Source organism: Bombus flavifrons, chromosome 11 (assembly GCF_040668555.2).
Source record: "Bombus flavifrons isolate JBK064 chromosome 11, iyBomFlav1_principal, whole genome shotgun sequence".
NCBI lineage: Eukaryota > Metazoa > Arthropoda > Insecta > Hymenoptera > Apidae > Bombus > Bombus flavifrons.
Window position 1 is genome coordinate 9,418,773 of NC_138452.1, and position 17,995 is coordinate 9,436,767.

At 31.3% G+C, this 17,995-nt stretch overlaps 3 protein-coding genes across 14 annotated transcripts in view; 2 read left to right on the plus strand and 1 right to left on the minus strand.

Annotated features, from left to right (window-relative positions):
• The first annotated feature begins 291 nt into the window (after positions 1 to 291).
• On the plus strand, positions 292 to 4,722 carry LOC138185177 (uncharacterized). Of its 3 annotated transcripts, XR_011174544.1 has the most exons (6): positions 293 to 842; positions 914 to 1,147; positions 1,243 to 1,822; positions 1,896 to 2,249; positions 2,319 to 2,382; positions 3,984 to 4,722. XR_011174544.1 is itself a non-coding variant. In XM_069123926.1 (5 exons), the coding sequence occupies exons 2-4, from the start codon at positions 975 to 977 to the stop codon at positions 2,208 to 2,210; spliced, it is 1,068 nt and encodes a 355-aa protein (XP_068980027.1). In that variant the 5' UTR covers positions 292 to 842; positions 914 to 974; the 3' UTR covers positions 2,211 to 2,249; positions 3,984 to 4,722. The 3 variants fall into 3 exon arrangements, 2 of the variants coding, with proteins under 2 accessions (XP_068980027.1, XP_068980026.1); XM_069123926.1 differs by lacking the exon at positions 2,319 to 2,382 and having other exon boundaries at positions 292 to 842; XM_069123925.1 differs by having other exon boundaries at positions 2,319 to 4,722.
• Positions 2,290 to 5,998, minus strand: puml (pummelig). Of its 10 annotated transcripts, none has more exons than XM_069123919.1 (9): positions 5,809 to 5,995; positions 5,354 to 5,443; positions 5,147 to 5,270; positions 4,852 to 4,928; positions 4,516 to 4,722; positions 3,828 to 4,151; positions 3,562 to 3,679; positions 3,221 to 3,407; positions 2,290 to 3,121 (listed from the first exon to the last, which is right to left on the minus strand). In XM_069123919.1, the coding sequence occupies exons 3-9, from the start codon at positions 5,161 to 5,163 to the stop codon at positions 2,885 to 2,887; spliced, it is 1,167 nt and encodes a 388-aa protein (XP_068980020.1). In that variant the 5' UTR covers positions 5,164 to 5,270; positions 5,354 to 5,443; positions 5,809 to 5,995; the 3' UTR covers positions 2,290 to 2,884. The 10 variants fall into 10 exon arrangements, with proteins under 10 accessions (XP_068980020.1, XP_068980019.1, XP_068980017.1 ...); XM_069123918.1 differs by having other exon boundaries at positions 5,350 to 5,443; XM_069123916.1 differs by having other exon boundaries at positions 5,354 to 5,550.
• A 3,700-nt stretch (positions 5,999 to 9,698) lies between these two features.
• Positions 9,699 to 17,995, plus strand: part of LOC138185175 (synaptic vesicle membrane protein VAT-1 homolog-like) — a 33,915-nt gene continuing 25,618 nt past the window's right edge. Inside the window, exon 1 of the mRNA XM_069123913.1 lies at positions 9,699 to 10,272. Coding sequence (XP_068980014.1) covers positions 9,968 to 10,272 — 305 coding nt within the window. The 5' untranslated portion in view covers positions 9,699 to 9,967. The remainder of the gene's footprint in view (positions 10,273 to 17,995) is intronic.

The window sequence follows — 17,995 nt, forward strand, 5'->3', positions numbered from 1 at the left end:
CATCTGCTCTAATATTACTGTGAATCTTTATGCAAATTCATATCTTTATAAACACGACTAAGGAGATGGAATTTAATTGGAGATGTGTTTCACCCTCAAAATATTATAACAAATATTTTGAATATTTTACACATTTTTACATATATTGTACATTCTGTAGTTTTAGACACAAACTTTTTATAAATATACATCTGCAATTTAATTATTTTATTAAAAATTTTTACATATCAAAAGTATTTTTAAAAATATGAAGAAATTTATAATAATTGTTACATTTTTCCTTTTTATTTACAATATTTTTAATCTAATATAATGAACATTAATAACAATTAAAGATGACTCGATTATGTAAAAGCAAATTAATATTCAGAGATTTATAGGTTAGAAAATTGAAAGATTGATTGCATGACTTTTCTCTAACCTTAATAATACAAAACAAAAAGTGATTCCACACTAAATCGATTGCTTTTTTCTCTCTCGATATCTGGACTTTTATTCCAAATGGGATATGATGTAGTTCACATGAAATTAGAGGTTTAACTCATCATTTTAGAAATCATTTAAGAAATACAAGCTTTTGAATTTTGCGATCTTTGCCCATCTTTGGAAAACTTATATACTTATATTTTTAAAACTTATTTTGTAGTTTGGAAAATCGAGAACTATGACATTGTAAGCAAAAAAAGTCAATAATTTTGTGTCCCCTAAAGTAAAACATAGCCATAAAATTATGTTAAAAAAGTAGGTTATATTTAAATAATAAAGACATCAATTTATTTTTACTGAATTAGTTAACAGTTAAAGGATACACAAATGAAATACATAATCTCAATACATTCATAGTAAGTATACAAAATTTGTTGTAACAGCAATTTGTAATAAATCTAATAATTTTATATTATTTTCATAAAAGGAGTGCTTTTGTTTTATATTTAAATTACTTATGTGAAATAATATGTAAATCAATGTTTTAAATGCAATATCGTATTGTGTCACGAAAAATACATCTCCACAACAAAATACAAAATATGGAAATATCAACAGTAAAACAAATTTTTCGACGCATTTTTACTGACAGCACAAAATATAATATAGTGAAACAAGCAAAAGTTATGAATAAAATTATAAACAAAAACAAACCAAAAAGGTAGTACACTCTACATTTTCTAAGCAGATGTAGATTTTATTTATTATTTCTTAATCTTCTTTTAACTAAATGGTGATTGTTTTATTTGTAAACAGGGAGTCAATCGATGTTAACATAAATCCTTATGCACATGCAACTTCAACAAGTAAACTTTCTATATATACAGTGCGAAGGATGATTGTTCTAAATAATGTTTTTATGAAGTATATTACAGATTTAATGTCAACTGGAGAGATAGTTCCTGAGATTCTAGATAAGGATATAGAGATTTCTCATGTTAAAGTAACTGCAGATTTTAAATTTATTAATGTATATTGGATAGACAATAATACTGAGAATACTGACATAGAGGAACTTTTGCAAAAATGTGCCTTTCAATTAAGGCATGAATTGTCTCAACTCCGTATTATAGGAGTTGTACCTCCTATTCAATTTGTCAAATGTAAAGGTATAAGTATTTTAAGGGAAGTAGAACAAAAATTGAAGATTATGGACTTTGGGGAAGATCATATATCTAATCCATATCCAGATGTTATACAACAGACCATTACTGCTTCTAAAACTTCTGATGTTAATCAAAATGTTGAGAATGTTGAAAACAATAACCTTAGTATTACTTTACCATTAATGAGACATAATGTATTTGGATTAGATCATTTTCGAATTATGTCTCAGGTATATTATGTACATATGTATAATAGCTATGATTATTAATATAATATTTAAGAATATTTCTCTTTTTTTGCAGATAAAATCCTCATTAAATAAATCAAAAAAAGTTACGATAAGACAAATAGAAAACATGCCATCCTCGAATTCATATTCTACATCAAAAATAAAAAGTAACCCAAATTTTGTAACTAATATGGAAGAACAGAATGAGTTTAAGCAATTTTTATATCAAAGACGAAAAGAACAGAGAAAGAAAATGAAGAAATATCGAGTAGACAATTCTATTTATAATTCTGAAGAACAAAGTGACAATGATGATCTTGGAGATGATTATAATGATTTCACTGAAGACGATTATGAAGAAAACATTGATTATTACAAAAAGCAGTAAGGACATGATAAACAATAGGGAATTGATAGCATATAAATAGTTAGTATAGCAAATTTGTTTTATACAAACATTAATAAACTAATGTTAATGATATTTATTTTCCCACAGTTCATTTTATTTTATGTTACATTTGTGCATAATGTACAATTCAACTTCCCTCTGTAAGACCCATAACATGACATATTTGCAATATTCGTCTAAATTATTGATCCCATTGACTCGATTTCATTCTGATGATTTATTATATGTTTTGTTTGTGATCAATCTCAAGTATTTAAATAATTCCGTACATGTACTGTTATTCCCTTTTTCAATATTTATTATTTATTTTATCATATCTATAATCGTGGCAAGAAATTGAAATTTGTACAAAAATCCAATACTCCAACATTCAACTAGTTTTCGAAAACGTAGGTGGTGGGATAATAAACTTAAACTAAGAATTGAGTACTGTCGTCCTTGAAACAATTCAAGAAATTATAAATTATAAAATTAACAAAGTAAAACATAAATTAGAAATTAAATTGTACAATAATATTAATCAACACGTGATTCTTGTTTGGTATACTGCAATACATGTATACCTAATCCAAATCACATAAATTATGCAATTCGTCCGAATAGATATTAAAGTCAGTAGAGTATGATTTAACAATAAAATTTTATACTAAATTTCAACTAGATCGCGTTTGTGGCGTGTTCAATTCCTGTTCCTGAACGGTTTTAGAATCAACTTCCTCGTTAGTTAAAATAAGTGGAATTTGTTGTTCATTTATATTTTTAATGTTTGAACGAATATCTGATACTGTTAAATGGGGTATCGAATCACTTAGATTGCATGCTTCTAATACATATTTATTGAAAATTTCACTTTTATCAGCATAAACATGATGTCCTGCTCCTGTTATGGCCTATAATCAATCAAAATATACCATTGAAATAACTTAAAATTCATAATTCGTTCTCGAAATTCTTTCTAGATTTTTATATCTTCTTTTTTATGTTCTTACCTGAACATTAATGTACGACAATGCTCTAGCTTGTTTAAGTGTTTCCCAAGATGAATTATCGACCCAAGATCGACTACCATACAATAGAGTTATGGGAATATCTGGACTTAGTTTATCCATTCTCCTAACAATAGGATTTTTGGCCCAACCAAAATGTTGCATCATCGCATGAAATGCACTCTCACCACTTTTCATTGGACATGTGAAAATTTAACTTTTACATTTTATATTTAAAAACTCATATATGAAAAATTCGTTCAATGAAGTTAAGAACGTAAGACTTCAAAATCTGTGTGAATTAAAAAATTTTTATTCTATATTTTAAGATTTTAAATACTTACGATGGTGTTTGGGCATTACATTGATGCAAATACTGTGAAATCACAGCAGTGTCATCCTTTAATACAGGTGCAAATTTTTTTACTATATCTGGCCTTGTTTTTTCAATTAACCACTGCCCTAAAAAAAATAACATTTTATATACTATGAAATACTACATATTTTATATAAACATGAGTATGTATTATATACTACTATATATACCAATAGTACAAAATTTTACATCTCAAAAATTGGCACATGAAAATATGATAGAATAAGAACTAACCAAATGGACCAGCTACTCTCACTGGCCATAGTGGGTTTAATGGTTCCATTATATATGCTATAACTTTTACCCACATAGGAGCTCTGGAAATTCGTTCTACAGGTCTTTCAGGGAATCCCCAAGGATCGGCAAGAATCAGATGTTTTATTCTTTCAGGATATTGCATACTATATGATGCTGCAAGGAAACCACCCATTGAATGACCTAACAGCACAAATTTCTCTAACTGCATCTCCCTGCGCCATTCCTCTATGGAACGAACTAGTTGACTCTCAGCTACTTGTGCTTCATTACTAAAAACAGGACGACTACTTCTACCAAAACCTGGATAACAAGAATTAAACATTTTACATAAAACATCAAATACACAAAAACATAATTGTACATTATAGATCAACAAATCAATTTAACACTAATTTGTGATTATATGATCTTATAGGTAAATAAATACAGTGATACCAACTGTCACTCTTTGAAAAATATGCAACATCATTTGTTTCACAAATTATATATAATTCCAAAGTTCAATCTCAGTCATCTATGAGTCATGCATGATAGCTACTGTATTAAAGAACAAAGTATATATCTGAACAGCTTACTTTGAAAAATAATTGGATAAAATTGAAGATTTATATCTATTACATGTAATAAGAGTTTTAAGAGATCTATAATTTCCTTCTATTTTTACCTAATATATCAATGGCATACACTGGTCTCTGTGAAGCCAAAGCATCAAGATTTAAACACCATAATGCTACACCTGCCCCTAAACCATGCAACAGAACAATTGGTGTGTTTGGTGATTCTTCATTTAAGGAAATGGTCCATATTTTATCTGATGTTCCTACAACTGGTCCTATGTCCACATACCATCCTCGATATGCAGTTTTCAAACCTACATCGTCAAAATATAGTAATTGTTAAATCAAATAATCATTACCCTATTTGAAATTATCCTGTTAAGTTGTAAATCTACTTTACCATATAAACATTAAATCAGAAATAAATAATTTAAGTAACTTACAAGAAAGAATTTTTTTCTCAACAGAACGTAACATAGCTGAAGATGAGCCAGACCAGCTAAACCATTCCCAAAACCAGCTAGTGAATAAAAAAAGACTTATTATTCATGAATAAAAAATGTTTTAATAAACTTTACTAAACCTTTCATAAATTTCACATTATATCATGCATTACATATTTATAAAATTACATTTTTATAACAGTATTTTTTTACATAAAAATAATATTAATTATTAAAAATAGAATAATAACAAAAAGGATTTTTTAATTTAACGTAATTTTTACATGGTACATACCATTGATCACGTATCATTGTATTTTGTTTTTTTTCGATACTGTTACAATGTAGTTTTACAAATGTCACGTTACAATTTATATGACACTGAACTTGAAAAATTGCTTCATGTTATATAATAAATCCTGACAAGCATGTTAAACGTGAGATCTGTGTAGTTTCAATTTTGAAGACTTGTAATGCGTAAATTACGAAGTAAATTACCTACGTGCTTGTACGTAAAATATAACTTGAAATCGGATTAACTACATATTTCTTTGGTTATGACTCTTCGTGCTAAAATTGTTTGGCGCGTGACCTTGAAATGCAACCCAACATAATATAGTTAATTCTTTGACTTCCATATTCATTTTTCTTTCTATACATCTATGTAATGTTTCAAAATACTTCTATGTGTGCGGTTATCTATAATATAAATCTATTAATTACAACGATAATTTCTATTGCCAACATTGAAACGCGCGTCGAAATTTTTTAACTTAAATCTTGAACACGAAAGATGATGCAATCGTGATAATTGAAATTATAATAAATTCTAAACGACGCTGTGTGTTTGATGTCGTCGAAACACATGGAATAACCAATCAGTTTGAACTAAGAAAAAAATAATAATGTGATTGACAGTCATGAAGGAGAAGATATTTAAAATCGTTTGATTCGTACCTTTTCGATCTGACAATTTCATGATTTGCCATTAGCTTTTACGGTGCTGTCGTTGTTCGAATACGATGATTTCTTTGTAGACAATGTTAGAAAAACAGTGCGTCGACGTAGCCAATTCTATTATCTAGTCTGTGTCGATTCGAGTATACTGTCTGTTGAAGAGCGAAAGGGTGGGAGAATCAGCTGATGTACATATGTGCTGATGTGCTGAAGAATTTGTGGAGTTTCTTCTTTCATGAAATATAAAATACAAGTTTTATCGTTTATTGTTATATGTATATATATATATATTTTTTTTCAAACTACGCAATAATTACTTTATTATCAGCACATTAGTTTCCGAAAGTTCTATTACGATAATAAACAAAGTGTTGCATCTGGCGAATGTAATTTAACCTAAAAACTTTCACGATAACCAACATTAACATGTAGATGTATATATTGTATATTATGAATATTTTAGTTTTTTTAAAGGAAGAAAGAAACTGATTGTTTGTTTACTAGCATTTGTATTATTCTACCGTAGTTTATATTATTCGTTATCTTGTAAGTTAGAGAAGTTCATGGCGATTTGATATGAACGATAAGTCAATTTTATAATAATTCTTATTAGATAATATTATATCTATATTACTTACAGTTTCTTTTTAACATATATCGTTTTATATTTAAATTCTGGCATATAAATTAATGTGAAACTTACAGATAATAAAATATATCGGAAATGATAGAATATATCGATTTCTGAAAGACAGCGATTAAAGATAAAAAAAGAATGTCGTATATTGTTGTCGGAAAAGGTATAGAAATAGGTGTTTTATACGTTGATAAGAGGAAAAACAGGTTAACATCGATTACATCGATTACACAAAATTAATGGTTAAGATCTTATTTTTGTTTCCAATTAATAATGTAAAATATTTTCAACTTTTGAATAATTAAATTATTCGCATGATTAACATTGGTCTTTATAGTCTCATAAAGTAAATGAAACTAATACTTTATCTTTGTAACACGCAACAAAGTGTAAGCGTAGTACAATGAAGAATACCAGACAAGGCATTTTATAATGATCAGAGAGCTTCTATACACAGGCTCCTGGGTGCTTTTGGCTCTCCCGACAATATGAGCTATTCATCCCAATCAGCACATCCTCATTGCACCCATGCACAATTCTCATTACTCGGTCCTATTGTTTCGGGAATTCAGACTTATACGATAGCTGATGCATTGCCTTATAGTTTTATACTTGCACTTCTATTAGAAGTAGTATCTATAAAAACATGATAAAAAATAATAATTAAAAAAAGAGATATATATGTATATTTGTCGTCCTTTTGTTAACGAAAGATACAACCGATAATATACAATAAGAAAGTCATAAATGATAATGGAAAACGAAGGGAACTGTAAAACACGTTCAATACCACCAGAGCTAGAAATCGATAACTTTGTTAACTGAACTGTAGACCATTATAAATATTTTTCTCAATTGATGTTTATACAGTATTCAAAATATAATTTCATTTTAGGTACAGTAATGTATGTTTCTTGATAATATGTAAACATAGGAAAAAGATTGGTTAGTGAAGGAAAAAAATGAAATGCTCTCGTATAATATCCCCACCCATTTAAAAGTGTAGATCATATTATTTTCATTTCATTAGATATAGTAAAAGAAATATATAAAGGACATAAGAAAGGTAACAAGTATTTACATTTCGATAAACGTATTCAAAGAAAAATGATTGTGCCTATATCTATATTCGATGTAATGCATAGCGTACGTGGCGCAAGGATACAAGTACAATTCGGGCGTCGTCTGCTGGCACTACTTTCTTGTCTGCCAGTCAGAAAGGAGAATCTCGAATGAAACGAATAATAATTTCCATGCGTAAGACTGCATATTGCATTGAATTGCCATTTCATTAATCCTGAATAAATTATGTCAACTCTAACCCATAGGTAATTTATCTTTAAAATCATAATAGATAATTCATCTTTTGTTCAAGTAAAGATAGTGTTTATTTCCTGAATAAAAATTTTCTACATAATTATATAATAATTCTTACTTTTCATGTTTTTTAAATGTTAATTCTAACCTATTGTAATGACAAATAATAAAGTAAAAACTTATTTTCATTTTTATTGTTTTTATGTTTATGGTAAAAATGTATCTTTATACTTCATTTTTGTGGGACAATGGCATATGCTTCAAACTAATCGATAATTCACGAATACAATTCGAAGCTTGTTTTCAAATATCGTGAATATATATGCATCGCTCATTCTCCATTGTTCTTTGACGACGCAATTAGCTATCAACGTGAAAGAAACCACTTTTCTTCGACGTATCTGCGTTAGTGATTCACGATACAAAGGCGTACCCCTCAAACTTTATGCCTTTCTGTAGTATCGAATTAATTTCCACGCGTAACGCTCTCTCTCTCTCTCTCTCTCTCTCTCTCTCTCTCTCTCTCTCTCTCTGTCTGTCTAACGTTTCAATCGCATTTTCTATTCGAGAAGCGTTCGTTTAATCCTGAATCCGTTATTGGAATAATTAATTGAAATATTTAATTCGCATAATTCCATTTTTAACGATATAGCTCAATTATGCATATAATTGATTTTATTCATTTTAGCCATCTTCATGTTATATCTACGTTTACATATCTACTAACATTAATCATCAATCTCGTACGGAGTAAGTTATTCATGACTTTATTACGAACAGTATAAAAAAAAGCAATCATTTAGAGAAAATAACAATTACTATCGATTGGTTATACCTTATAATCAGGCATAATATACAATATTTCTCAGTAATGACCTCGATACCATGATCAATGAGAACACGAATTTGTTCGTATTTTTTCTTCTGTTCGCATGCAACATTATACTATAACAATCTATGATAGATGTAGAGTCTCATAATCAAACATTAGTCATTGTTAGATTATGGTAAATGATATCATGTTGTTTTGTAAAACAGGTTTCGAGTACAATACATAGTTAATGCAAAACGAGGAAGTTCACCTAGAAGATAAAAACATTTATTCAATCTTATCGTTAAAGATCGTTTGTTTAATATGGTTCAATCTTGTCAACTTATTATCATCCATTTATCATTTATCACTGAGCGTTGACTGCCACGCTAATTATATATGTTTTGTCCTGTTGGTGCAACAATAAATTGAAATATATTATACCATAAGATTTAATTTTTGAAAAATATTATGTCACATTTGCGCACTTTCTTCTGTCAATGTTACTTGAGTCATTCACATTGTTGACAATTTGCTAGTCTAGAAAATTTATTTTATTTTAATGATACCAAAAAATTTAATAACATGGCCACCAATGACTAGAATACGAATTTTTATACATTTATGGGAAACTTGAAGATGCAAAAATGCACAAAATGTATATAACGTATATAAAATATTCCATAAAACATGTATTACGACGTGCAATAAATCTCTATCTAAATACCATTTTTTTCATTGTATTCATAAAAATTTGGATTTGCATAAGCATCCTTAGTCTATCGATAACCACCATGGCAGCTAACATGTTAAAAAGGATGCATGACAAGCATTGAATCGATCGATTCGAAAATCGTAGTCGAAGATGCGTGGGTTAATGCAAATTTACCCAGAGGAGGGGAACTACTTTTTAATCGCGAACACCAATGTTCCACGACTCGCGGCACCTGTCATACTATGCGCAATGTAGTTTAACGTAGCGGTGAACGGTAGGACGCGCAGCTATATTCTGATTGGTTGGTTGTAAGGGGCGCGCGGTTGCTAAGCAACGGCAACACCGCGCGCGTCACCGGCCGGCGTAGCCGGCACCAAACGTTCCCTGCCACTGTGGCGGAAAATTGCGCAGAACAACGTTGGCTCTCGTCGGGTGCAAACGTGCTAGCGGTCTTGATTAACGCGGTAGGGATACAGAGAGAGAGAGAGAGAGAGAGAGAGGACTCATTGAGGCATTTTCCTTCTTTCTTGCTGCTGTCTGTTTTTTCATTAATTATTAATACAAAGGCAAAAGAACCCTTCGTGGTCGTTCTATTGAAAAAGAAGTTATACGCTTATAGCGAGAAAAAGGAGCGATAGAGCTACGTTTTTGAGTAGAGCGAAAGAAATTGAGAGGAAAGATGGCAGAGGACAAGAACGAGACAAGCCCGAGCGCCGAGGGTGAAAAGCCACCTCAGGAAGCGACGCCGTCTAAGCAAGAGAAAGAAGAGCCAAAGGAAAGCAAAGAAGAAGAAAAGAAAGTCGAAGAGAATGGCGACGGTGATAATAAACCGAAGGAGAACGGCGAGGAGAAATCCACGCCAGAGCCGAAGGACATGCGGGCTATTGTACTGAATGGTTTCGGCGGATTGAAAAGTGTCAAGGCTTTGAGGAAGCCCGAGCCCACCCTCGCCGAGGGAGAGGTCCTCATCCGAGTTAAAGCATGGTAAGTTTTATTTTAATCTGTATGCACGTATTTTCGTATCATCTATATATAGTACTAGAATGCGGATTTCATATTTTTGAGAATATCATTAAAAAGGTAGAATGTTAGTGGGAAATTGTTTTATTTATAAAGAGTACTATGCTTTGGATATTTTATATAGTTTTATATTATTTTATATATTTTTCATATTACGTACATTCTGTGCAAATTTGTGTCCTCAAATTTCTTATAAACGCATAAAAATCCGCAGTTTATTTGCTACCAATTGATCGAATAGTTTAATAGTCAATTGGTCGAACAGTTTAATGATCCGTACAGTAGTGCTTCTCTAAGTGATAATAGTTGACACCATCTGGCCCATTATTGGATATATTGAGAATATATTTCTTGGAAATTCACCAGAAAGAACACTTGATATATTTGTCTATTCTATATACGTAATATAAAAGGGCTACTCCAAAAAATCAGTTGCAAGAAATGGTAGACATAATGACGGTTAGCCAACAAAGCAGAATCTTGGTTGGTTAATGTAGTACTACTATATAAAATATGCAATAAAATACGAATAACGTGTCAGTTAATACTAAAAGTTCTAATCTGATTAAATTTCATAATTCATAATTCTTCATAGAAGTTTGATAGATTTATAGCAGTAGATTTTTTGCATCGCTTGAATGATTTCTTATAAAGTATATAGCAAAGAGGTTTGATTTCTTCCTTGTATTTTTTTATGTATTTTTTATTTTTATTCCCTTGGTACAAGTTTACTTTAGTTGTAGATAATTCTGATGTAAAATCAATAGTCCAGTCGTACTAATAATTTTTTTCATTTTATCAATAAATTCGTGTGAATCAGATGAAAAGTAGAGGAAGTTAATTAAGATTAATGTGACGTTAACGGAATCAAGCGACATTTTGATAGCGTCTCTTATCCTGTTTGAATATAAAGCAGTTAAAGGCCGCTAAATATGGTTGGTTTTACTAACCAGAGACCCGTATTAACATGTATAGAATATCTTTCATTTATTTCTTTAGTTTTATACCAGTGACTGATAATAATTGTTCGTTATAGAAAAATTTTCAAGTAAACCTAAAGTTTATAATTCATAATACGTATATTATGTAGATACATCTCGCATTACGTTTCGGTAGTTTGTTATTCGTTTCAATCAAGGTGAATCGCCGGGAAGAAAACAAAATAGAAAATATAGTGTCGAGGTTCCGATCTCCTAGCGAACAGACCGTTACAATACCACTGCATCTTTGAAATTTAAGGCGTGGTATCTGCTCCCCGAGACGTTGGTAATTAGAATTTCATTGCTACGTTACGAAGCGGATGAGTAATTTTATAACGGATGCGAAGGAATTTTAATAAAAACATTTAATGGTTTTGCATGCGTACATGTTTCACTCGTTTAGTTTAAAATTATGTCTTTCTCGGTACAAGGTCACTTTAATATACAATCAATTTCTAAACAAGATTTATTCCTTATTCCGATACTAGTTGAATTTTGTTTAATATTTTATACAATATATTATTTATAATTTATTATATGTAAATGAAAAATTAAATAATATTTGGTAAGTTTTTTAATGAGCATTTTTAAAAAATATAATTCACTTCTAAAATTATTTCTTTCTGTTTTAAAAGGAAGAATGTAAAGAATGCTTTTACAATTGAGTAATTGAAGAATATTTCCGGATTAAGAATAAAATTCTTAGAAATCACTACTTTCTCGAGAAAACAACGTACCTGCATCTAATGAACCGATGTATTGAAAGTTTTGCATCATAGAATATTATGCACTGAATATTATTAGCAACATTTGTCAGTCGTCAGAATACGATGCAGTCTGTAGGCTAAACAGGCAGTTACATTTATAGAATACTTATCCATGTGTTTAATGTCCGTGTATGCGTCCGCAATATACGAAACGGAGTTTGATAAGCCGTTTAACTGCAACTTTGTTGAGTATCCGGGGGTACAGTTTTGTCTTGTCCATCTATCTTTACAATTCACATTGAGAAGTTCGATCGTGTTGCTATGTACATGTTCGTAAGTAAGTGTGCACACATTTTAGTATATATATACGTACATATGAAAATGAATCGAATAAAATTAAAATGTTATTATGGTGATGGCTATGTATTACATCGGAAGTAGCCAGCCTTTGGAAAACCGCGTCTGATAGCTCTATGTACGATCCATTAATTTGGACGTGGGAAAAAGGATTATTAGATAGGTAACCATGCCATTAATGCATGTACTTAACTACGACATACAAGGGATATTCGGGAATATTTAGTTCCTGCATTGCGTTTATACATTATGTGGTACATAGCATTGGTTTGTTCTAGAGAATTGATATACTACAAAAATCATCAATTTTGAAATATTTACAAGAATAATTATTGTGAAAGTAAGTTATTTATTAAGATAATTATTGAACAAAATACTATTTAATAAGAACAATATTATAATCCGGAGCAGGATTGTTTTTAATTATTTTGTAATTATGTAGATTTTATTAGAGATTTCCAAAATCTAAGGAATATTGACTTAATTGTAAAAGAAAACAGATTTTTCTTTCGCTAAATAGTTGAATAACCGATAATTTTCTGTTTCAAATCAATTCCTTAAAATATGTTTTTTTCTTATCTGTGTCACTCTTCTAACCGATATTATTCACATAAGTGAATTATAATTGCAAAAATCCAAGATTTTGACCACTTTTAATACCCTACTTTTTTCTAATAAATTTCACTTTCTTCGTTACGTACATTTTTAACTCTTTTTTCATTCTCCGCGATCGTACTCGTGTCACCGTAGCGTTACAAATGGCGTGCGGATATTACGACTAATTTTCAAGCGATAAACCAGCGCTATCTCCCGTACCTTACGATGTATGCTGTAAGGTATTTCAATATTTTTACGATTATGAAAAGACAAAAATATTTCTATTTTCCTTTTTTTTGTGCAATTATATAAAACGCTGAGTTCGTTCGCGAAACTTCGTCTTTTAGAAAGCGTTATATGTTCGTAAAATTCTCACGATCATTTGCGCAGTACTCTAATCAATGATGATGTTATGGAGATGCAAAAGATTTGTTCAACATTTCGAATCCTACTTTCTTTGCTTTCTTCGATTTATTATTACATATTGTATTTTACGTAAAGCTCTATTCTTAGCCTATAAAGCCTATTTCTCGCAAAAGAGCTTATAATATTAACAGTCCACTCGAAACAAGTTTGCTTAAATAATTCAAACGTCAATGTTATCGCCACTTGTCGATATTCATAAGATTGCTGCTCTGTCAATAGGAAAATTCTGATAACATCCAATGACAATATTTTTTCTTTGCTGAACAATTGAGTAATAAATACTTTACAAACGGATTTTCTGAAATATTTACTTTTCGTAATTTCGTCCTGCTTTTATTCGACATTATGTGTTTCTCCAATACAAAGTCGCATCCGCTTCTGCACCATGGTAACGGGGATAATGATATTGGGGCTGCTAACGCCTGAAACTCACTGTTCACTAAATAGTGAAGGTTAGGTATCCAGAATTCTTGACCATGAAAAAATCAGTCCTGAGTATATACGGCTCTTTTTCCTATTTGCAGATAGCTCTAGCTCGTGAAGCGTGTTTTTTTTTCTCTTCGCGAAGTGACCATAGTATGTACATAATATGTAACAGAAAGAGAGAGTAGTAGAGAAGGATAGCGAATATAGGGGGAGAATCGGATTCGCCAAAGGCGTGCGGACCTTTTCACGCGTGAGTCACGTTTCATAAAAGCGATTGGGATTGATGAGAAAATAGCCCCCATAGAAAGATATCACGCTGCCAATGCTTGCTCGAATGAATTTGTCTGCACGACTACAGACGTTCGTTACACGCTGCTGCTGGCACCCCTGCGTATGCGCGCGACGCGCCCAGAGAAGAGTGCCTCGCTTGAAATCGCTGGGAGAGAAATCCGGGCCACTCTAGGTAATTCGATTGTCTTTAGAAAATGTTTGTCAATGAGTATTATCGAAAGTACTCTTGATTATTTCTTAATGAGCAAATGGATACTCCTTTCGGAGGAACTACAACGAGAACTTATAATACTACATAATATAAATATATATGTAACAATAATTTCTCTCTCTAAGGTAATAAATTAAAAATTGCTTTTGATTAGAGGTTAGAATAAAACACAACGGAAACTGAAAAAATTTTCATTTATATGATGCTGACTATAAGAAGAGTTGTTGTTCACATATGCAGGGATTTGGTAAAAGTTTTGTGTTTTAACGATCGTTAAGAATCGTCTAGAAAAATTGAGTACACTAAAGTAATTTGAAAGGGGATGAAAATTGAAAGCGTTCCAAGCGTTGGTCATCAGGTTGGCATGCCTGCGTAGAGAAACGTCTCGTCTCTGACGCGTAGACATTAGTGATTGAGACTCCGGACAATTCAGCTCTCATTTGAAAATTTCCCATCTCCGCAAGCGCCAATGATCGTTAGCTGGCAGCCAACGAGAGGAATTGAAATGCGTATTTGTTGCAGCACAACGAGTATTTATTAGGAATAATACAAATAATATAAAAGTAAATGTATCGTAGAAAAAATTATTTACAGGCTAGATTATCAGTATTGGTGATTCACTCTCATCATCAACAGTCTATTTGTTACTAAATTTTAAAAACTATATGTAAATATAGACATGAGTATTGTTATTGTCTATATTTGAATGATGCTCTATCTATAATATTATAAATTATATTCTTTGTTTCATAATTATCTGTTCATTTATTTTTAGCAACAAAATTCTGAAAGCACATAGAAAACGATTTATGTTGTATAAAGTTGCGATATTTAATTTTTAATAATATACATGAAATAATTTACGAGTGGTTCATTAGATGCGGGAAGGGTAAAAATTAGACAGGGTACCCTTCTCGAGAGAAAATGAACAGTTTCATTTTTCCCATTCTTTTTATTTCTTTCAATTACAAGAAACGAAAAATTTGATAAATTAAGGTTAGACACTTCAAAGAAAAATGTATAAAATCATGAAAGAGGTCAATTTGGAAGAGATTCTAAGAAGTAGACTCAATAAATTTTACGACCGTTCTTTCTATAAATTGTACACGTGAGATTGTCAACAGATAAAGGGTAATAAAACTATGAGAAATTATGGTATGGGGATCACTTGCACATATGAGTCACCGCTATAAAGTTGGGAAATAATTGATTGACAGTTCATCGGATTTATACAAATTTCACGGTATTATGTAGAGTATACTCCTAATAACATATATAGCGCCATTTTAAGCCTAGTAATTTTTCTATTTCATAATTTTTTTAATTTATAGCCAATTAAGATTATAGATTTCTTCCTTTTATTTTTCAAAAGTTCTACTACCCAAATAATTTCACCTAAAACTAGTCTAAAACATTCCTTAAGCTAGCATTTTGAAGAATCGATAACGACATGAAAGAAACTTTTGTCGGTTGTTGTGTTGATCAGTTTTCTACGTTTTTTATTCCACTGCGCTTTCTAAGTACACCAAGTTTCTCTCCGTTGTAAATCGCGATAAAAACGAATTTTACCAATCGTGGGCCGGTATTGCGCTCGACTATGCTAGCGAAAGTTCTAGCGAATCAGTTGAATCAGCGATAAGATAAATTTTATTTACACGCGGGAATTTTTAATGTTTCGATTCATTCCCTCTTTTCTATATAGAATCCATATAAGGATTTGTTTTATCTTCTAAATTCTAAGTATTATAATCGGTATCTCAAATACTTCATATAATTTTACATATTACGTATAACTTGCACAATTTTGCATATTTAAATTTACTATAAACGCATAAACATGTGTAATCTACTTGCTACAATTCGACCTGAACGCATTTCCACGCCTACAATCGTTGCTTTCTCTCAAACTCCATCAAACATGCTCTCATAATCACAAAAAAGAAAAGCAGAGGGGGAGAGAGGGGGGAGCAAACTTACAAGCACATACATAAAGGAAATATCCTACTACGTTTGCATTATGCGCGGAAACACGAATAGCAAATAACGTCGTAAATTTCATTAGAGCAGTACGCGAGGTATACAAACTGGTATCGTTCCGCATGAAACTTTTTCTCGCTTTCATCCGTGCTATTTTCCGCTTGAAAATGTTAACACGGTGATGAACCACGTTTCTGGAGGTGTATACTCTGCATGCGCAAAGCATCGTCGGACAGTGAATTAGTATAACACGATAATTCATCCGCGTGCTTTTCTAAGATGCAATTTTCCACGGTGTGACCGTGCGTGCGCATACCTACATTACCTATCGTGTTCCAGCTCAAGTTGTGTGTCACAAGTGAAGCGTGTGATTCAGACAGCAATCTCTGTGATCCTCAGTTACACTGCGTATATGCTCATAACCGTTTCACACGATGAAATGGGGATGATATAGACGTTTTGTCGATACATATTTTAATATCGTTACTTCGTCTTCTATTTTATGAATTTTCGATAAAGAAAATTCTATAAAAATGACAGTATATTGTTTTGAATCCGAAGAACGTTTTATCATATTCTTTGTGCCATCCTGCGTTCAATTTCAAATACTTTAGTCGTTATATCATTATTAACAGTCTGTATAATATAACTTTGCTTGAAAGGTAAATGATAGGGGTAACTTCCAATATTTCAGTATATCTCGGGAAATGGGAAATTTCTAGGGTTTCGTCATCTAATTAATATTCACACGAAGCGTTGATCCTGACAAACCTTCGCGGAAGAAATCGATCCGTAGCTAGTGCGCCTGGTAAATCAGTTTGAAATTGCGCTTGCTCGCTCTCACGAGTGGATTACAATAAGCAGATTAGAGCGTGTAGTTTCCCCATGTATAAACCTATTGTTTAAAGTTCGTTACGAGAGAACTCGTGAATCGCTGCTGGACTCGTTCCAGGGTAACCGATTCTCGAAATCGCGGTTTCTTTTTCAAAAAATATTCTCACCGATATCCAGCCGATCCATAGGGACAACATTCCAAAGACATAAAATTAAAATTGTTTCTAACGTCACGGGCCAGGAATTTCTTATTTTATTCGTAGAATAAAAGTTTTGTAATCAATGTTAAGTTAATTATGACAAGTTCTCATGAAATCACAAATTCTTTTCTAATTCTACTCTTTGATTTTGGATTTCTTTTTCTACATGATACTGTATATATATATAGTTTGTGTAATTAATATTATGGTTAATACATACTTTTTAATAAAAGTAAATTTTCTTTCATAAAGTGTACCTACACGGAGACTTTTGTGTATGATAAATTACAATGACCTGAAATTGTGGGTCAGCGTACGCCTTTTACGCGAATAAGCAGCAGTATACCCAATATTTGTCGATCTAATATTTGAATACCAGTTGAGCAAACGCTACTCGACCTTCCTAATTCCGGCTCTGTGACAACGTGTTTCCTTTACCATAATTTCTTCTGTTGCTATCGCGAGTACTTGCTTGAAAAGTATTTTAGATTTATTGGAAAATTAATGCCCTTTCATTCTTACGCAATTGCGTTGTGTAACAATTAAGCATAATAAAAAGAAGAAAAATGGAATTAGGATTGTATGCGTTTAATGATAAAACTAAACATATACAATTTTTGATAATTGAGAAATGTTAGAATGTTAGCTGGACTTAGTAAGATGAAGCCCTCAAATGTTTAA